General features: G+C 40.0%; 1 protein-coding gene across 16 annotated transcripts in view; it reads right to left on the reverse strand.

The window, feature by feature from the left end:
* RGSL1 (regulator of G protein signaling like 1) overlaps positions 1-23117 on the reverse strand; it is a 108178-nt gene that overhangs the window by 43923 nt on the left and 41138 nt on the right. For all 16 annotated transcript variants that reach the window (XM_054656521.2, XM_063794886.1, XM_063794874.1 and 13 more), the window contains one exon: positions 21510-21617. In XM_054656521.2, the coding sequence (XP_054512496.1) occupies positions 21510-21617 (108 nt within the window). The remainder of the gene's footprint in view (positions 1-21509; positions 21618-23117) is intronic.

Here is a 23117-nt window from a genome sequence, read left to right on the forward strand (position 1 = left end):
ACTTCTTTATAAAATAACGTATCTATAAGATGTTTTTTGTAAGGCTTATGGTAACCACAATGCAAAAATCTATAATACATTCACTAAAAATGAAATGCAACAAATTAAAACATACTACAAGAGAAAATCACTTCACCACAAAGAAAGACAGTAGGAAAAAAGGAGTTATAAAACAACCAGATAATAAGCAACAAAATGGCAGTAGTAAGTCCTTACTTATTGATAACACTGAATGTAAATGAGCTCAATCCTGCAATTAAAAGGTGTAGGGTGGCTAAATGGATAAAGAAGACCCAACTATATGCTACCTGCAAGAAATTCACTTCACCCATACAGATGATATGGACAGGAGATAGAGACGGGAAGTACTGGGTAGAAGAGGGCAGTTCCCTGGCAAAGGGCCCGCTCCCAAGCCTGGAAACCCACGACCCTAAATGGGAACAGGCATTTCTGCTTTTGTGCCTGAATGTTGCCTTCTGGCCTGCCACCTCTCTCTTTCCTGTGGGTAAAGGAATATCGGTTGTTTCCCTTCACGGAGGTCTACCCGTCACATAGGACCGGAGTAAAGCCCTGGGGCAACAAAGGCATTATTTGTTGCTGGAAGACCCCAAGACTGAACTCCATCAGCCGAGATACCTGGATTTTGCTGTGCTATCTCTTCTTTCACGGTTTGAAATGGCTCCTATCTCTTCTTTTATAATGTTAAGGATTTTGATGCAGACTGTGGCAATGACATTAAATAGAATGAGCATTTGGCCCAGCCATCAGAGGTGCAATTCAGAACGATGTGGTTTCCCTTTGGTGCGACCCTGAATCCCACCCCATGGCCACAGGGGCTCCTCTCCTTATCCCCTCCCCTTCTGGCTAGGGCACCTGGGCGAGTCTGCAGCACGTACGAGCTGCACCCAATGGCCACGGTGCGGGTGGGAAAAAACCACGGCTGCCGCTGGCACCCTGCGTAGCCAGCTAGCCAGTGCCTCCTGTTTGCCGTGCCGGCGGAGCCATTCCCCCCATGGCTGAAGGATCCTCACTGGTCTAAACTGGCGGAAAGATACAATAATTAAAGGAACCCATTTGCTCAAAGCAAGAAGTTCTTCCCCCACGCCCTCCACCCCGCCCCCCCCCCTTTTTTTTTTTACTTTAAACTGTTTTCTTTTCTTTCCTTCCCCCATGCACTCTGCTTATGATAGGGAGGAGCAACCCCTGCTTGCTAGTAACTGCAAATTCGCCAGGGCCCATTTGAGACTTAATCTAAACAGATCCGTGCAGCCTCTGAAATACTTTTTTTGTCCCAAACTCGATTCCAGGCTCCAGGTTGCAGCCCTAGAAAGGAAAACCAGATCTGAAGGATTCAAAGCCAGGCAACAGGCACAATGTAAATGCGCAGAACCAATTCCTGTGGACTAAATCCCTGCTTCATGAAAGGAGACCATGCTCCATGGCATAGATAAGGCCCAGGGAACGCAAAGTTGCCAACAGTAGCGGGATGGAGGCATAGGTGAGTGCGAACAATTCCTATTTTCTAGGCCCTCCCTGCTTCACGGGTGTGGGCTGCAGTGACACCCGTGGGTGGCACCTGCCATGGTTGCTGGGACTCGGGGATGAAAAGATGGAAGAGAAAGGAAGACTGCCTGTTTTCTCTCTCCCTCACACCCTGAGTTTTCACTGAAAGAAGGAAGGGAAATGAGGGACACTTCTACTTTCCTGTCTTTCAAAATGGGCAACCAGCTCTCTTCACCACCACCAGCTTATACTCCTCTGGAGTGTATCCTGAATCCTTGGGACTACTTTGACCCTCAGAATCTGGAGAAAAAAATGCCTCATATCCCTCTGCACAAAGGTTTCACCAAATTATGAAGGATTGGCTTGGCCTCAGGAAGGAACCATTCATTTCGATACCATCTGGCAGTTGGACCTTTTCTGTAGAAAAGGTCCTATCCAGCTTCAGTCTCATGCTTGCCCCCTCCTAGAAGTCCTCCCTGTAGACAAGCCCCAGTCTCACTCTTGCCTCCAACAGATGCCTGGTGAATTTGGTTTTAGTAAGGTCCAGGTCCCCTTCTCTCTACAGGACTTGAAGCAAATTAAGGGGTATCTTAGCAGGTTTCCAGATGACCCCGACAGATATATAGAGGTTTTCCAAAATTTAACCCAAGTATTTGCACTCTCCTGGAGAGACGTGATGTTACTTTTGAATGGGACCCTGAGGAACACTGAGAAGCAGTCCACTCTGCAAGCAGCAGAGAGATTTGGGGATGAGCTTTGTATCACATATAGCATCAGGGAAGGGGGCGAACTTTATCCAACTGGAAGAGAAGCAGTACCAGTGAATGACCCTAAATGGGATCCCAGTGACGAGATGGGAGACTGGAAGAGGGGACACTTTCAGGTATGCATAATGGAAGGCTTATGTAGGACGAGGACCAAGTCACTCAATTACAGCAAGCTATCCATGATAGACCAGGGATTTAATGAAAATCTCACTGCAGGCTAGGCACGGTAGCTCACGCCTATAATCCCAGCACTTTGAGAGGCTGAGGTTGGTGGATCACCTTAGGTCAGGAGTTCAAGGCAAGCCTGGCTAACGTGGTGAAACCCTATCTCTCCAAAAATACAAAAATTAGCCAGGCATGATGGCAGGTGCCTGTAATCCCAGCTACTCAGGAGGCTGAGGCAGGAGACTCGCTTGAACCCAGGAGATGGAGGTTGCAGTGAGCCAAGATCACACCATTGCACTCTCATCTGAGCAACAGAGCGAGACCGTCTCAAAAAAAAAAAAAAAAAAGATAGGGAGAGAAAAGAAAATCTGATTGCCTTCTTGGAGAGGCTAAGAGGAGCCTTGGTAAAGTACACCTCTCTATCTCCTGATTTTGTCAAGTGACAGCTAACCCTAAAGTATAAATTTATTATTCAGGCAGCCCCTGATATAAGGAAGAAGTTGCAGAAATAGGCCCTGGGACCAGATAGTACTTTGGAGAACCTCCTGAAAGTGGTTGCCTTGGTCTTTTACAATAGAGATAGGGAGACACAAGAAAGAGGCAGAAGCTTAAGAGTCACCATGCAAGTCCACAAACCCCAGAATTCCCAGAATGCACCTGTTAACTACTACCGATGTGGCAAAAACAGTTATCTCTCTTCTAAAGTTTAACTGCTCCCATACAAGGTTTAATTTCTTTCACTAGGGCAAAACAGCTTGGGGTGCAAATTGTTAGTATATTTCACTTCTTATTTCTGTAATCTTTGGCACTCGATTCTTTCCTTGTATAATACACATGTTTAACCCATGCATACTTAACCTTATAAAACTTTTTTTTTCTCTCTCACCTAGGACATCAAACTCCAAATGGTCAGGCAACCAGAGCCTCTGAAGATGGCTTCGTTTTGCCAGAGACCCTTAGGTAGATTGGGGAGGAATCTGACTTCTGTTTTCCCCAAAACAATGCCCCCTGTCAGCAGGAAGTAGCTCAGGTTGGGCATCGTCCATATTCTAATGGCAGTTAGATGTGCCTCTTCAGAGGGGGAAAATGATATCAACAGGAGACAGAGAAATACTGGGTAGATGAGGGCAGTTCCCTGGCAAAGGCCCCACCCCTAGGCCTGGAAACCCACAACCCTAAATGGGAACAGGTATTCCTGTTTCCATGCCCAAATGTTGCCCTTTGGCCTGCCATGCCCCACCCTGTCCTGTGCCCATATAAACCCCAAACCCCAGGCTCCATGGACAGACAAACAAAAGAGCAGAGGAGCAGAAGAGTGGCATGGCAGAGAAGGAGAGGAGAGAAGGAGCATCAGAACATTGAGAGGAGTTCAGCTGGGGACAGTCAGAAAGAAGATCAGCCATGGGGTAGCCAAACTCCAGGGAAGATCATCTCCCCACTCCATCCCTTTTTCAGCTCCGCATCCATTCTGCTGAGAGCCACCTCCATCATCCAGTAAAATCTCTGCATTCACCATCCTTCAAATCTGTATGTGACCTGATTCTTGCTGGACACCAGACAAGAACCCAGGTACAAAGAGTGCACTGAGCTGGTTAACACTTATGCTGTCTGTGGATGGTAGAGCTAAAACAGCACTGTGGCACACACACTGGGGCTTTGAGAATCGCAGGCACCCACCTGTAGAAGCTACCGTGGGGCCGGAGCCCAAAAGCACTTGCCCTGGCTCCTGCACCTGCCTGTCTGCGTGCCCCTCCTCCCATAAGGGGTTTGAGCATGCAGCAGCCGAACAGATGAGCCACACCCCTGTTGCACCTTCTGCAGAGGGGGGGTCAGGGAACTCTCCCATTTCACATATACAGACTGAAAGTGGGGGGATGGAAAAAGATATTCCATACAAGCAGAAATAAAGAGGCAAGAATAGCTATACTTACATCAGATAAAATAGACAACATATCAAAGATGGTAAAAAGAGACAGAGAGTCACTATATAATAATAAAGAGGTCAACTTAGCAAGAGGATAAAACAATTATAAATATTTATGTGCCTAACACCAGAGCATCAAAGTACATAAAACAAACATTAATAGATATAAAAGGAGAGAAAGACCGCAATACAGTAATAGCAGTGTTAGAACTGATAAATCCAGTAAGGTTTCAGGATACAAAATCAATATACAAAAATTAGTAGCATTTATATACACCAACAGTGAACAATCTGGAAAATAAAAAGGAATCCCATTTATAATAGCTACAAAAATATAAAATATATAGGAATCAATTTAACCAAAGAAGTGAAAGATCTATACAAGAAAAATTACAAAACGCTGATGAAAGAAACAAAAAAGAAGATATACACAAATGAAAGGCTACTCCATGCTCATGACTGGAAGAATTAATACTGTTGAAATGACAATACTATCCAGAGTAATTTATAGATTCATCCTATCGAAACACCAATGACATTCTTCAGAGAAATTTTTTAAATCCTGCAATTTATATGAAATCACAAAAGACCCCCAAATAGCCAAAGCAATCCTAAGCAAAAAGGACAAAACTAAAAACATCATACTACCTGGTTTCAAAATTTACTACAAAGCTACAGTAACCAAATCAGCACCATGGAAACAGATACATAGACCAATGGGACAGAACACAGAGCCCAGATATAAATCCATGCCTTTACAGCCAACTCATCTTCAACAAATGTGCAAAGAAGATACAATGGGGAAATAACAGTCTCTTCAATAAATGGTGCTAAGAAAGCTGGATAACTGGACAGGCGCGGTGGCTCATACCTGTAAACCTGTAATCCCAGCTCTTAGGGAAGCCGACACGGGCAGATCACCTGAGGTCGGGAGTTTGAGACCAGCCTGACCAACATAGAGAAACCCCATCTCTACTAAAAATACAAAATTAGCCGGGCATGGTGGCACATGCTTGTAATCCCAGCTACTTGGGAGGCTGAGGCAGGAGAATCTCTTGAACCGGGAGGCACACGTTGCAGTGAGCTGAGATCACGCCATTGCACTCCAGCCTGGGCAACGAGAGCAAATCTCTATCTCAAAAAAATAAAGAAAGAAAAGCTGGATAACTATATGGAGAAGAATGAAACTAGACCTCTATCTCTCATCACATTCAAAAATCAAATAAAAATGTATTAAAGACAAAAATCTAAGACCTGAAACTATAAAACTATTAGATGAAAACATTAGGGAAATGCTCCAGGACATTGGTCTGGGCAAAGACTTTTTGTGTAAGACTTCAAAAGAAAAAAAAGCACCAGCAACCAAAATAAAAATATACAAATAGGATTACATCCTAATATTTATTCACAGTAACAAAAACAATTATCAAAATAAACAGGCAACACATAGACTGGGAGAAAATATTTGCAGACTATCCACCTGAAAAGGGATTCATAACCAGAATATATAAGAAGCTCAAACAACGCAATAGCAAACCAAATAATCCAATTTAAAAATGGGCAAAAGATCTGAATAGACGTTTCTCAAAAGAAAACATACAAATAGTCAACAGGTATATGAAAAAATGCTCAACATCACTAATCATCAGAGAAATGCAAATCAAAACTATGAGAGCCGGGTGCAGTGGCTCACGCCTGTAATCCCAGCACTTTGGGAGGCTGAGGCGGGTGGATCACCTGAGGTCAGAAGTTCAAGACCAGCCTGACCAACATGGCGAAACCTCATCTCTACTAAAAATACAAAATTAGCTGGGTGTGCTGGCAGGCACCTATAATCCCAGCTACTCAGGAGGCTGAGGCAGGAGAATCACTTGAACCCGGGAGGCGGAGGTTGCAGTGGGCCGAAATCACCCCATTGCACTCCAGCCTGGGCAACAAAGAGTGAAACTCCATCTCAAAAAAAAAAAAAAAAAAAAAAAAACACCACCACCAACAACAACCATCACCACCACCAACAAAATTACAATGCGATATGATCTCGTCCTAGTTAAAATGGCTTTTTATCAAAAAGACGGAATAACCGATGCTGGTGAGGTTGTGTAAAAAGGAAAATACCTGCACATTGTCGGTAGGAATGTAAATTAGTACAGCCAGTATGAAAAATAGTATGGAGGTTTCTCGGAAAATTAAAAATAGAACTACCATGTAACACAGCAATTCTATTACTGGGTATATAGTTTAAAGAAAGAAAATCAACATATCAAAAAAACATCTGGGCTGGGCATGGTGGCTCACACTATCAGCATGTTGAGAGGCTGAAGTGGGTGGATTGTTTGAGCCCGGGAGTTAGAGATCAGCCTGGGCAACATGCCAAAACCCCGTCTCTAAAACAATAAAATAATTAGCTGGGTGTGGTGGCATGTGCCTGTGGTCCCAACTACTTGAGAAGGCTGAGGTGGAAGGATTGCTTGAGTCCAAGAGGTCAAGGCTGCAGTGAGCCATGATTGCACCACTGCATTCCAGCCTGAGTGAGAGACAGACCCTGTCCCAAAAAGGAAAAAAAAAAAAATCTGCACTCCCATGTTCATTGTAGTACTATTCACAATAGCCAAGATATGAGATCAACCTAAGTAATCATCAAAAGATGAATGGATAAAGAAAACATGGTACATATACACAATGGAATATTATCCAGCCACAAAAAAGAATGAAATCCTGTCTTTTGCAGCAACATGAATGAAACTGGAGGTCACTATGTTACGTGAAATAAGCCAAGCACAGAAAGACAAATATCACATGTTCTTACCCATATGTGGGAGCTTAAAAAGGGACTTCATGAAGACAAGGAGTATGATTGGTGGTTACCAAAGGCTGCAAAGGTTAGGGGGAAGGAAGGAAGAAAGAAATTGATTAATGAGTATAAATATATGGTTTGATTGATAGAAGAAATAAGACCTAGTGTTAGAAAGATGAGCAGAGTGAGGCCAGGCGCAGTGGCTCATACCTGTAATCCCAGCACTTTGGGAGACTGAGGCAGTCAGATCACCTGAGGTCGGGAGTTCGAGACCAGCCTGACCAACATGGAGAAACCCCGTCTCTACTAAAAATACAAAATTAGCCGGGCATGGTGGCACATGCTTGTAATCTCAGCTACTTAGGAGGCTGAGGCAGGAGAATTGCTTGAACCCGGGAGGTGGAGTTTGCGGTGAGCCAAAATCGTGCCATTGCACTCCAGCCTGGGCAATAAAAGTGAAACTCTGTCACAAAAAAAAAAAAAAAAAAAAAAAAAAAAAAGAAAGGTGAGCAGGGTGAATATAGCAATATAGCTTACAACAATCTATTGTATATTTCAAGCTAGCTAGAAGAGAAGAATGTTAATTGTTCCAGTGCAAGGAAAAACAAATATTTAGGGTGATGGATATCCCAAGTATACTAATTTTATCTTTACAAATTATGTGAATGTGTTTAATTGTCACATGTACCCTGAAACTATGTACATCTATTACAGCAGCAGTTAAAAAAAAAACTTAAAATGGTAAGGTAGCATTTTAAACCCAATGTATAAGTAATCATATCAAATGTAAGTGGACTAAATATGCTTACTAAAAGGCAATTGTCAGATTGGATTTAAATGGAAACAAAAATATAAGAAATAAGATTAGACTTAAAAGGGGCTTAGCTTAAATATAAGAACAAAGGGATATTAAAGAATAAAAAGATGGGATAAAAGGTAATGACTATCAAAATGGAGACAAAGACTATAAAGCAGGAAGTGTTATTAGAGAAAAAGAATTATTCTAGCAGGAATCTATAATTCCAAATTTGCTTGCATCTAACAATGTCGACTCAAATAAAGCAAAAATTGAAAGTACTAAAAAGATAAATGAAAAAATCCAGAGTAGGAGATTAGTAATGTCTCTTTTAACTGATAGCAATGAAAACCACAACTATCGTAAAAATACAGAAAATGTGAATGTGCTTAGCCAAATACACCTAACTAACATTTACAGAATACTGCACTCAACATTACATGTCTTATAGACATTTAAATATAATGAGAGTATCACAAACAACTTCATGTCAACATATTTGAAATGTCAAATGAAATTGCCAAATTCCTAAAATATACAACATACTAAAATGGCATAAAAAGAAACAGAAAATCTAAGCAGTCCTATATATTTTGAAGAGATTAAATCTGTGATTAAATTGAGATTGAGACTGAGGCAAGGGTGTCTCAATGTAATGCCACATCTATCTAGGTAATGGAAGACCTAGTAAGAGCAATAAGGTAATAAAGGAAAATCAAATATATAAATATCTTAAAAAATGAAACTCTTTATTCACAGAGGACATAATTGTGTGTATCAAAGGAATTTGCAGATGAACTTGTAGAATTAGCTAATTCAGTAAAGTTTTGAAATACTGGTTTATTACATAAAAATCCATTATATTTCTATATGCCAGACAAAGTTAAAAATAAAACTTTAAAAATTTACAAGTACATCAGAAAACATTTATAAGTGCATCAGAAAACATCAAAGGTCTAGAAATAAATATAATGGAGAGATATAATAATATTAAGTGGAAAACTATAAAAATTATTAGTTTTAAATACAAATTAATGAATACATGAATAAATGGAGGAATATGCCAAATCCGTGGATTAAAAGATATAGTAGGAAATGATGTCACAGAAAATGGCAAATGAGGGAGCTCTCAGACTTCAACCCTCCACAAAAGCAACTAAGGATACGACAAAAATGGTGAGAATCAGAGCTTTGGAGAATTCTTGAATCTAGTCAAGAATTTATGACAACCAGGGAAAGTCTTGGTGAAGAAAGATGAGGATGCATTGTGGTAAAGAAAGTGTGGCATTTTAAATTGTCCACATACCCCCCACCACCAATCTCCACATCAGTGGTGGCCATGATGACAGCAGCCCATATTGTAATGCAGGTTGCTAGTGCCAGAAGGTGAAATATGAATCTTATTTTCAAAAAATTGTGGTTGTTTGTTTTGACCTAAAGTTATCTGGCTCCCTGAACAACTGACACAAGGACTAGCCTTTATTTTGCCATACTTGGAGTGTTTCCAAGGATGGGGAGGCTTCCCAAGTGAAATTACTAAAAGAATTTAAGGACACAAGTATTGACCACCACAGCTTGGGCCTAGGGACAACAGTTGGGATAGCATTTGACAGACCAAAAAGCTGGGAAAAGATGAAGTTGGGGAAGGATACATAAGGGGTAATAAGGGTTTTCAAAGCTTGTATGTATACCAGAGAATCAGGAAGTCCATATACATACCTAGAACTGGATGTATGCTCAGAAAAGGCATTAGAAGACCCAAAACTTTCACCTCTGGCTGAAATTTAGTTTCCAGGCAAGCGAGGAGTGAAGGCTAAAGAAGAGTTATATAAGTGGTCTAGCTAGCTAAGTGTTGAAAGAGCATCCTAACACAGAGCCAATCTACAAAGACCGGTAATTTATTTTTTTCTTCTTTTGTTTTCTTTTTTGGCTCCAAGAATTTAAGGAAACTGTCAAAACACTATATGACCACAGGCTAACAGAACTAAGACTTCAGTGGCCACATATGATGAAGAATACAGACTTTACAAAAATAGTTGAGAAAAGTCACTAAATAAACAAACAACACCAACCCCAAAGGCAGAACAACAAATCCTGGGGAGTTTCTAATTTCCTTGGGAGAATCTAATTTCCATAGTTGCTACATTATAATATTAAAAAGTCCAGTCTTCTACAAAAAAACTATGAGGTATGCAAAAAAAAAAAAAAAGTATGGCCCATTCACAGGAAAAAAGAACCAATGGAAATTGTCCATGAGAAGTCCAGCCATTGTACTTACTAGTCTTTAAATCAATTGTCTCAGATATGCTCAAAGAACTAAAGGAAACCATGAGCAAAGAAAGTTACAAAAACCCGGGAGAATTATGTCTAACCAAAAGAGAGTACCAATAAAGAGAAACTGGCCGGGCATGGTGACTCACACCTGTAATCCCAGCACTTTGGGAGGCTGTAGGCGAGCGGATCACCTGAGGTCAGGAGTTCGAGACCAGTCTGGCCAACATGGTGAAACCCTGTCTCTACTAAAAATACAAAAATTAGCTGCACATGGTGGTGTGTACCTGTAGTCCCAGCTACTCAGGAGGCTGAGGCAGGGGAATCGCTTGAACCCGGGAGGCAGAGGTTGCAGTGAGCCAAGATTCCACCACTGCATTCCAGCCTGGGTGACAGAGTGAGACTCTGTCTCAAAAAAAAAAAAAAAAAAAAAAAAAGAGAGAGAAATTACAAAAGGGACCAAATAAAAATTTGGGGGCTGAAAAGCATGATAACTTTGTTTTTTAAGAAACTTTTAATTTTTGTGGGTACTTAGGTGTGTATATTTATGGGATACATAAGATGTTTTGATACAGGCATGTAATACATAATTATTACATCATGAAAGATGGAGTATCCATCCACTCAAGCATTTATCCTTTGTGTTACAAACAATCCAATTATGTTCTTTTAGTTATTTAAAAATGTACGATTAAATTATTATTGATAATAGCCACTCTGTTGTGCTATCAAATACTAGGCTTTATTCATTCAAACTCCTTTTTTGTACCTATTAACTATCCTTAACTCCCCCTCACCACCCTACACAACCCACCCTTCCCCCACCCCACAATTACCCTTCCTAGCCGCTGGTAACCATCCTTCTACTCTCTATCTCCATGGGTTCAATTGTTTTGATTTTTAGATCCCACAAATATGTGAGAACATGCAATGTTTGTCTTTCTGTGCCTGGCTTATTTCACTTAACATAATGACCTCCAGTTCCATCCATGTTGTTGCACATGATTGAATCTCATTCTTTTTATGGCTGAATAGTATTCCATTGTGTATAGGAGCACATTTTCTTTATCAATTCATCTGGATCCATTTCTTTATCCATGTCCATCTTGATGCTGTTCATGATAGCCAAGATTTAGAAGCAAATCTTGCATCAAGATGGACGTGTAGGTTGCTTCCAAATCTTGGCTATCATGAACAGTGCTGCAACAAACATGGGAGTGCAGATAACTCTTCGATAACTGATTTCCTTTCTTTTGGGTATACCTAGCAGTGGGGTTGCTGGATCATATGATAGCTCTATTTTTAGTTTTTTGAGGAATCTCCAAATTGTTCTCCATAGTGGTTGTACTAATTTACATTCCCACCAACAGTGTGCAAGGGTTTCCTTTTCTCCACATCCTTGCCGGCATTTGTTATTGCCTGTCTTTTGGATATAAGCCATTTTAACTGGGGTGAGATGACATCACATTGTAGTTTCAATCTGCATTTCTCTGATCAATGAGGTTGGGCACCTTGAAAAGTACATTAATTTTGAGCTAAAGGAAAATAAAAACATTACATGCCAAAACCTATGGGATGCAGTGAAAACACTGCTCAAAAAGAAACCTACAAATGCATATATTAAAACATTAATTTCCTTTAGCTCAAAACATTAATTTTCAGCTAAAGGAAAATAAAAACATCACATGCCAAAACCTATAGGATGCAGTGAAAACACTGCTCAAAAAGAAACTTATAAATGCAGATATTAAAAAAGAAGATACCAAGTAAATAATCTAGCCTTCCAGATTCGGAACTAGATAAAGAAGAGCATGCTAAATCTGTTTTTGTTGTTGTTTTTTAGAGATGGGGTCTTACTCTGTTGTCCAGGCTGGAGTACTGTGGCATGATCATAGGTCACTGCAGCCTCAGCTTCCTAGGCTCAAGCAATCCTCCCACCCCAGCCTCACAAGTAGCTGGGACTACAGGCATGTGCCATTATGCCTGGTTAATTTTTTAATTTTTTGTAGAGACAGGGTCTCATTATGTGCTCAGACTGCTCTCAAACTCCTAGGTTCAAGGTATCCTGCCTCGGCCTCCAAAGTGCTGGGATTACAGGTATGAGCCACTGCACCCAGCCAAGCTAAATCTAAAACCAGTAGAAGAAAGGAATAATAAAGACTAGAGTGGAAGCAGACAAAATAGGGAGTAGAAGCATCTACTTTCTGAGAGCAATAGAGACCGTCAGCAAAAACAACAGCTTTTTCTTTTGAAAAGATAACAAAATTGGCAAACATTTAGCTAGACTTATCAAGAAAAAAAGGGAAAAGAATTAAATTATTAACATCAGAAATAAAAGTGAAGACATTACTACCAAACTTACAGAAATAAAAAGGATTACAAGAGAACTACTATAAACAATTTTATGGCAACAAATTAGGTAATCTAGATAAACAAAGTTCAAAAAATGCACAAACTTCTAAAACTGACTCAAGAAAAAATAACGGTTTGAATGGGAGATTGAACCAATAATCAAGAACCACCCAACAAAGAAAACCTCAGGACCTGATGACTTCACTGGTAAATTCTACATAACATTTCAAGAATTAACATCAATTCTTCTTAAACTCTGCCAAAATATTGAAGAGGAGGAGATGCTTCCTAACTCATTCTGAGGTCAGCACGATCCTAATAATAAATCAGACAAAGACAACCCACGAAAGCTATGGACCAACATTCCTTATGGATATAGATGCAAAAATCCTCAATACAACGTGAACATATCAAATCCAGTAGAATATTAAGGAGGTTACACATCAAGGCGGGGCGTAGCGGCTCACGTCTGTAATCCCAGCATTCTTGGAGGCAGAGGCAGGAGGATCACTTGAGGTCAGGAGTTCAAGACCATCCTAGACAACATGGTGAAACCCCGTCTCTAATAAAAATTCAAAAATTAGCCAGGCGCAATGGTACACACCTGTAATCCCAGCTATTCGGGAGGCTGAGGGAGGAGAATTGCTTGAACCTGGGAGATGGAGATTGCAGTGAGCCAAGATGCACCACTGCACTCCAGCCTGGGCGACAGAGCAAGACTCTGTCTCAAAAAAAAAAAAAAAAAAAGAAAAGAAAAGAAAAAAGAAAAGAAAAGAAAAAGAAAGAAAGAAAGAAAGAGAGAAAGAGAGAAAGGAAGGAAGAAAATCATCTCAATTGACAGAGAAAAAGGATTTGACAAAATCCAACATTCTTTCATCATAAAAATTATCCAACAAACTAGAAATAGAAGAGAACATCCTCAACATGATAAAGGGCAAAGTCACAGGAAACATTATAGTCAATGGTGAAAGACTGAAAGCTTTGCCCCTCAGCTCAGGAGGAAGACAAGCATGCCTTCTTTCACTGTTTTTATTTAGCATTGTACTGGAAGTTCTAGCCAGAGCACTTATGCAAGAAAAGAAAAGAAAAATGTCCACATTGGGAAGGAACAAGCAAAGCTATTTTATTCAGAGGTGACACGTGACACGATCTAATGTACAGAAAATTCTAAAGAATCCACAAAATACTATTAAACCTAGTAAACAAATTTAGCAAAGTTTTAGGATACAAATTCAATATGCAATAATCAGTTGTATTTCTATATACTCACAATGAACAATCTGAAATGAAATAAAAATAGTTCCACTTACAATAGCATCAGAAAGAATTAAATACTTATAAATGTAATCATGAAAATGTAAAACTTGTAAACTAAAAATTACAAAGTATTGCTGAGAGAAATTAAAGAAGACTTAAAGAAAAATATATCCTGTGTTCATAAATTGGAAGATTGAATATGGCGATGCTACCCAAAATGATCTATAGATTCAGTACAATCTCAATTCAAACCCCGATGATTATTTTTTGAAAAAATGGAAAAGTTGGTCCAAAAACTCACATAGAATTGCAAGCTATCCCAAATAGCAAAAACGACCTTGAAAAAATAAAATTGAAGGACTCACATCTCCTGATTTTAAAACTTACTATAAAACACAGTTATCAAAATAGTGGCACTAGTATAAAAATAAACTTAGAGATCAATGGAATTGAATTTTGATTCCAAAAATAAAAACATACATGTACAGTCAATTTATTTTTGACTAGCATGTCTACACCATTCAATGGGGGGAAAGAAGAGTCTCTTCAACAAATGGTGCTGGATCAATTGGCTATTCAACCACAAAAGAATGAAGTTAAACTCTTTCCTCACACCACACAAAAAAATTAACTCAAAATGAATAACAAACTTAAGTGTAGATGCTAATACTTTAAAGCTCTTGGATAAAACAAAGAGGTAAACCTTCAAGACCATGGATTTGGCAAACATTTTTAAATATGACACTAAAAGCACGAGCAAAAAATGAAAGAAAACACAAATTGGACTTCACCAAAATTGAAAACTTTTGTGCATCAAAGAACATTATCAACATAGTGAAAATACAGCCCACAGAATGGAAGTAAATATTTGCAAATCATGTATCTGGTAAAAATCTAGTATCTAACTTTTCAGACAAGCAAATGCTAAGAGAATTTGTTGCCACCAGACCTGCCTTACAAGAGGTCCTTAAGGGAGTGCTAAATATGGAAATGAAAGACTGTTATTGACTACCACAAAAGCACACTTAAGTACATAGGCCATTGACACTATAAGGCAACTACAAAATCAAGTCTGCATAATAACCAGCTAATGAGGACAGAATCAAATCCACACCTATCAATATTAACCTTGAATGTAAATGGGCTAAATGTCCCAATTAAAAGGCACAGAGTGGCAGGCTGGATAAAAAAGCAAGACCCAACTGTTACTATCTTCAAGAGATTCATCTCACATGCAATGACACCCACAGGCTCAAAGTAAAGAGATGGAGAAAAATCTACCAAGCAAATGGAAAACAAACAAAAAAGGCAGAGGTTGCTATTCTAATTTCAAACAAAACAGTCTTTAAATCAACAACAATCAAAAAAGACAAATAAAGGCATCACATAATGGTAAAGGTTCAATTAAACAAGACTTAACTATCCTAAATATATATGTATGCACCCAACACAGGAGCTCCCAGGATCATAAAACAAGTTCTTAGAGACCTGCGAAGAGACTTAGACAATCACATAATAACAGTGGGAGACTTCAACACCCCACTGATGGTATTAGAACTTTGAGGCAGAAAACTAACAAAGGTATTCCAGACCTGAACACAACACTTGACCCAAATGGACCTAACTGGCATCTACAGAAATCTTCACCCCAAAACAACAGAACATACATTCTTCTTATCTGCACATGGCGCATACTCTAAAATTGGCCACATAAGAGCCAGGTGCCGGGGCTCGCGCCTGTAATCCCAGCACTTTGGGAGGCTGAGGCAGGAAGATCACCTGAGGTCAGGAGTTCGAGACCAGCCTGGCCAACATGGTGAAACCCCATCTCTACTAAAAATACAAAAATTAGCCAGGTGTGGTGGTGGGTGCCTGTAATCCCTGTTCTTCAGGAGGCTGAGGCAGGAGAATCGCTTGAACCCAGGAGGTGGAGGTTGCAGTGAGCCAAGATCGTGCCATTGCACTCCGGGCTGGGCAACAAGAGCAAGACTCTGTCTCAAAAAAAAAAAAACAAACAAACAAAGGAAAGAAAAAAGTTGGTCACATAATCAGCCATAGAACAACTCAGCAAATTAAAAACAAAAAACAAAAAACTGAATTTAAACCAACCACACTGTTGGCCCATGGCACAATAAAAATAGAAATCACTAAGAAAATCACTAAAAAGATCACTCAAAACCATACAATTACTTGGAAACTAAACAATCTGCTCCTGAATGACTGCTGAGTAAACAATAAAATTGAGGCAGAAATCAAGAAATTCTTGAAACCCAGGAGAACAAAGATACAACATATCAGAATCTCTGGGACACACACATTCTTTAGCTCGAACCACTAATAAGATCTGATTGCAGTGACACTCCAATAGCAATGAGTTAATCTAGTTTCTTGATTTTGGCTTTTAAGCATCATTCTCTAAGAAAAGGAATGAGGCTCTTCAAATAAACGACTGATTCTAGAGCTAGACAGGGAAAGTAGAAGATGCACCTGGGAGGCATATACAAAAAAGCAAGAGCATGCTCAAGAGACATTCCAAAACGAGACATAAGCCAGCTTGAAATGGGTGCCACTTACCAAACTGGGGAATATTTGAGCACCAAAATAATCACAGTAATGAATTATAACCCATTGAATAAAAAAACGAGTTCATATAAATTAATGAATTAAGAGTGTAAGAATGAGATATTTACATAATTTTAAAGTACACCCCCCACAATACTTATTAATCATGATAGGAAAAATAATAAATTTATAACAAAGAATCCTGGCAGGTACCACATTAACCAAATGATCAAAGGGAAGATCAATGCCTATAATCTCAGTGCTCTGGGAGGTCAAGGCAAGATCTCTTGAGGCCAGGAGTTCAAAAACAGCCTGGAGAGCATAGTGAGACCCCATTTCTACAAAAAGAGGGGTGGGAACATCATCAGTAATGGAACAAAGCAAAATCGTGCACCACTTGCTGCAGTGAAAAGAACTGCAATGATATTTCTGAATAACCTGAATGCATAACCTGAACCTAATCATGAGAAAACATCAAACAAAAATGAAGGGACCTCTGTAAAAATAGACTTGGAATCTTCAAAAGTGTCAAGGATATAAAAGTCAAAGAAAATCTGAGTAAGATGACATTCAATAAATATTGAATTTGGTCTGCAAATGAAGTGGTAGTAATGTATCAGTGTTAATTTCCTGATTCTGATCATTGTATTGTGGCTTTGTGGGAGAATGTCCTTGTTTGTTGAAAGTATACACTGAATTATTTGAGGATGGTGGGGCATTAGGTTGACAGCTACTGTCAAGTGGTTCAATAAAGGATTTTTTTCCTGTACTTTTTTTTCTATAAGTTAGTTGTTATTTTCAAGAGAAAATAGCAATTTTTATTTTCAGATATATAGTATATCTGTCTCTTGAAAAAAATATATATCTCCTGACAGATATATATATATTTATATCAGGAGATATAAAATTATATATATATAATATATATCTCCTGAAAAAGATACACAGACACACACACACATGCACACACACACACATACACACAGTCTATTATCTATCTATCTATCTATCTAACTATCTTTCTATCTATCTCTTTTTCATTCCTATCATAAAGAAGGACAAGAAGCAGTTCACATTGATGTAGGATGGACAGCATATATATTTACTGTCTTGCCATTATTATATTAACTTTTCTATCCTCTGACATAATGTAATTCAATGGGCCCCAAATCATCTACTCTGCAGAATATTACATTAGTCCACATTATCAATAGTATCATATACATTGTATCACATGTATCATATACATTGGGCAAGATAAACAATAAAGGCTAAGCATTTTGGGGGCCTTAGTAAGACACATATGCTCCAGAGGTGAATAAATCCTACCAAGACTGAAGGGTCCACTATATCAGTAAAGGTTCTAGAATCCAGTGTGATCTGGTGCATATTTGGACATCCTCTCCAAAATAAAGGACATAGATTGCATCTTGCATCTTTCACTACTAAGAAGGAAGCATAAAATCTGGTAGACTTCTTTATGTTTTAGAAACAGCATTATTTCACACTTGAAAATACTTTTCTGAAATATAAGGCTGCCAGATGTTAGGGGGACCCAGAGTAGGAAAGTATTTTTGCTGCAAGTTAAGGTTCTGGTATAAATAGCCCTAACACTTAGGCCATACAACACAACAGATCCCATGGTTTTAGGAGTATCAGTAGTGGGAAAAGACAATGGAGTTTATGACAGACCTGAAAAGGATAATCTTGAAATAGATCCATAAAGTTCTGGAGTAAGGCCATGTTATCTGCAGCAAAAAACTTCACTGTTCACAAAATACTTCAATGTGCTATTGAGCTATGGTAAAGTAAGAGAGCCTGTCCATGTGATATCAAGTGAGCATACAGACAGACCTACCCATCCGATATGGTTTGGATCTGTGTCCCCGCCCAAATCTCATGCTGAAATGTAATCTCCAATGTTGGAGGTGGGGCCTGGTGGGAGGTTATTAGCTCATGGGGTGGTTTCTTATGAATGGATTATCACCATCCCCTTGGTACTGTCCTCACCATCATGAGTGAGTTCTCATGATATCTTATTGGTTAAATGTGTAGCACCTCCCCGTTTCTTCCTTTGGCTCCAACCACGTGAAGTTCTGGCTCCCCCTTCACCTTCTGTCATGACTGTAAATTTTCTGAGGCCTCCCCAGAAGCCAAGCAGATGCCAGCATTATGCTTCCTGTATAGCCTGTGGAACCATGAGCCAAATTAAATATCTTTTCTTTATAAATTACCCAACCTCAGGTATTTCTTTATAGCAGTGTGATAATAGATTACTATACCGTCATAAACTGGGTTACTCAAGATCACCCAGTCATAGGTGGCTCAACAGTAATTCATCATAAAATGTAAATGATACATGTGGAATCAGGCATGAGGCAGGTCAGAAGGTACAAGAAACTACCTAAGCAGGTGACCCAGACACCCATGTCATTACCACTGTGGCACTGCCACTTCACTGTCATCACATCTATGGCTGGTCACATTGATGACCAGCTGACAGAAGAGGAAAAATGCTGAACCTGTTTCATGAATGGACCATCTCAATATCTTGGTGAAAATAAACAGCTGAAGCCCTCTATCAGTGGTGATCCTGAAAGATGATGGGGAGAGAAAAATCCCCTGCAACGCCATAAGCAGAACTTTGGCGGCGAACCTGTGCATTCGTTTGTGTGGAAAGAGAAGTAGCCCAGGATAAGAATATATACATACTCATGGGCAGTGATGAATGGCTTGGCTGGTAAGCCAGGGGCTTAGAAGGAGAAAGATTAGAATACTGGGACAAAATGGTCTGAGAATATACACATGTGGATGGATCTATGAGAAAAAACATGACATGTGGAGATCTTTGTATTGCATCTTAAAGCCCTCCAAAAAACAACTACCATGAAAGAGGCACTAAACAACCAAGCAGACAGAATGACACTCTGCCAGTTGATGCCAGCAAGTCTCTGTCATAAGCCACTGTAGTGCTGGCACAGTGAGCTCATGGACAGAGTTCTAGGTGGCAGGGATGGAGGCTATGTACAGACCAACAGCATGTGCCCCATGTTTGAGTGCCAAACACTCAAGTTGCTGGCAACAGAAACAAATGCAGAGCCCCCAGTACCCAGTATAGTAACATCCCTAATAAAAGCCAGCCACTTAGTGACAAACCGATTACACTGAACACCTTCTATTCTGGAAAGAGCAGCAATTCATTTTGACTGGAACTGATATGTATCTTAGCTGCAAGGTCTCAGACAGCATCACCACCTCGGGGCTTATAAGTGATTGATCCCTCAGTGGGATCTCACATAACATTGCCTCTGACCAAGGGATACACTTTATAGCAAAGAAGGTGTGGCAATGGCCAATGGGTCCCACAAAGATGAGATCTACTAGTTCTATTTCCTTTGAGAGCTGCTGGCTTGATGAAGTGATGGAGCCACTTTTTGAAGGCACAGCTGTGAAAGCAGCTTGAAGCTACCAGAATGCTGGGGGAGAATGATGATACCTCAGGAAAATGAGGCATCATCTTCCAGGATAATTCAAAGACCATTATAAGGTGTGTCTTCAGTAGTAGAATAAATGGGCCCAGGTACCAATGAATGAAAGAAGTGTTCCATTTACCATCAGTATCAGAGACTTACTTAGGGAAATTTGTCATCTTTATACCTTTAGGTTCTGTAGGTCTAGACCAGTGCTGTCCAATAAAAATATAATGTGAGCCACGTATATAATTTAAAATTTTCTAGTAGTCACATTGAAAAAGCTAAAAAGAAAAGGGTGAAATTAATTTTAACAATGTGTTTTATTTACCCACACGTACCAGTCACATTTCAAGTGCTCAATGGCCACATGGGGCTAGTGGCTCCTGTAACGGACAGTGCCAGTCTAGAGATCTTAGTTCCTGGAGGCAGAATGCTTCTACTAGAGGAAATAGTAGCTGTTCAATCGCATTAAGCTCCTTATGCCAAGAAGTCAGCAGGCAAGCAAAGGAGTCACTGTATCGATAGGGTAATTGATCCTAATCATTAAGATCATGTTACATAGCAGATACTGGACAATTCACTTGCCACTCTTGGTATTCCCTGGCCCAATTTGTATGATAGGTTGACAAGTGAAGCAGCCACAGCCTGATAAGTCGTGATGACCGGGGGCTCAGGTATCCCAGAGATGAGAGTCTAGTAAGACCCCAAGACCAGCAGAGGTGCTAGCTGAGCATGAGAGGAATCTAGGATGGGGAGCAGGAGAGGAAGAAAAGGAATATTAGCAATGGTCTTCAGATAAGGTAGAGTAATGTGAGCCTGCCTTTCTCAAATACGTTTCCCAGGACAAGAAACTATCAGATTCCTGGAGGAGCTACTCCAAGATGAGGTGAAATTTCTATACAAAGCAAATGGACAGTAGTGGGTGGTACTGGGTACTACCCAGAACCTCCCTTCAGGGCCAAAGCACTCATTCCCCTAGATGCCTGAGTGTTGGCTGCTGATGGCCCAGAGAGGAGGCCCCTTCTGGAAGTTGCTTCAGCCAAAGGAAACTGCCTGGCTATAAACCCTAGGTTATATCCTTCACAGGGGCATTCACATCTCCCGTGGATCAATGTGGAAGAACTAAAGCCCAAATTAAATTTCTTACCTCACTGAGGGACAACTCTGAAGGGCCACCCTGGCACCAGAGTTTCTTATGGCATCTGCTGAGGCCTGTTGTGATTGCTTCACAGTTCAGCATCTACCTCTCCCCAGTCCTGCCTTCCTCACTCTCTTAGAGGTATTATTCCCAAGAGCACTCCTTAACAAACATCCCTTTACAAATCTCAGCCTCCAGGTAACTTGACAGAAGAAGAATTCACATTAATTAAAACCCCAGAGTGATAACTAGATAAGAAAGTAGAAATGAACAATCTTAACCATCATCACTTCATTCATTTATGATTACATCTTATTTTCATGATGCTCTTCTGTGGTTTCGTAGGAGAAAAAAGACATAGTCATTAGCCCCTAACCACCTCTCCATTTCCAACAGAGCATGGTTCCTCTTTTGGCTTATGTTCCTTAAAGAACACAAGATTACAGATTTTCTCTTAGATTTGAAAAAACCTAGTTGCCTCGTCTATCCCTGATTTTAAACACTTGCCTATTTTAGGTGCTTTCTCACAGTATATTTTGTAGTCATCACTGATCTTCTGTATGGCCATCTTTGGGTTCTTGTAGCAAAGCTCCTCAAAGGACATTTTAGTTATGTCTGTGAAGTAAGGAAAAACAAAGATAGAGTTTAGTTGTCCAAAGTCTGGGTTCAAAGATTCATATACTTTTGTTGAAGGTATTGCCTTTAAAATGCTGGGCGCGGTGGCTCACGTTTGTAATCCCAGCACTTTGGGAGGCTGAGATGGGCGGATCACAAGGTCAGGAGATTGAGACCATCCTGACTAACATGGTGAAACCCTGTCTCTACTAAAAATACAAAAAAATTAGCCGGGTATGGTGGCGGGCGCCTGTGGTCCCAGCTACTTGGGAGGCTGAGGCAGGAGAATGGTGTGAACCTGGGAGGCGGAGCTTGTAGTGAGCTGAGATTGGGCCACTGCACTCCATCCAGCCTGGGCCACAGAGGGAGAATCCACCTCAAAAAAAAAAAAAAAAAAAAAAAAAAGGTTATTTAAAGTGGCCAATAGTGTTTTAATGGGATGTTTACAGAAATAATACAAGTTCCCTAAGCTAAATTATAGGCTAGGAAATAAGCCTCCTCTCCCCTCCAGAATGAGAAGATCCTCTCCTTCTTAGGGAAAACTGACCCATGGAGATTATTTGCCTGAGGGATGCTAGGGTAACCAAGATATGACTTGAAAGAGCTACTATTTTTTAATTCATATATGAGAAGTAACTCATACAAATGAGTGGCGACTCCTTCAAAGCATCCATCTGTTGAGGGATTGAGTAGCAAATGTATTTGTTCTTTTGCAGAGACAGGTTTTTGCCATGTTGCCCAGGCTGGTCTTGAACTCCTAGGTTCTAGCGATACTCCCGCCTTGGCCTCCCGAAGTGCGGGCATGAGACCACAACTACAAATGCATTTCAAACATTCTACTATTGCTTCAAAAAAAATTGAAGCCCCTAAGAATAACAAATGGCAAAGAACATGCTATGCTATGTTTTCCCTTTCTCAGCTCTGACTTTGGGAATTACTTTCAGAATTAACTTACCTATCTGAATATTATCAATAGTTGCAAATCATTGTCCTTTGGAGTGGATTTTTTTTCTAGAAAGAGCCATATATCATCTTAAGTTATGCATGATGAATTGAGAGGGAATACCTTTTTGTATCCAAAATGTGGTGAGACAATGAGGCTGAGATAGAAAGAGACGTTTTAACAATGATCTGGTTAACAGAAGCAGAATAGTAGCACCTTACTTCCTACCGAGGAGAAGTATTCATTTGGGTTGTGAGTTCTGGGATTTAGAGTATATCTAAATGCACAGAGTTCTCCTGGAACTCTCTAGGCAGTTCAGTACTTTCTGAAGCTATACTGTTTGAGTCTATAAAGAGTACTGGGGTGTGGACCCGTGAATGTGAGTCATCATCATCATCATCATCACCATGATGTGTAATCAAGGAGAATCTTGATCATAAGTGTTAAGAGCAGTGGGTTATTTCTGCAGTGGATCCAGGTTTCTAGTCCTGTATCAATTCCTTCCTTGCTGAGCAACCTTGGGCAAGTCTTTTTACCATTCTGGAAGTCATGTTTCC

Source organism: Pan troglodytes, chromosome 1, assembly GCF_028858775.2.
Source record: "Pan troglodytes isolate AG18354 chromosome 1, NHGRI_mPanTro3-v2.0_pri, whole genome shotgun sequence".
In the NCBI taxonomy this organism is placed as follows: domain Eukaryota; kingdom Metazoa; phylum Chordata; class Mammalia; order Primates; family Hominidae; genus Pan; species Pan troglodytes.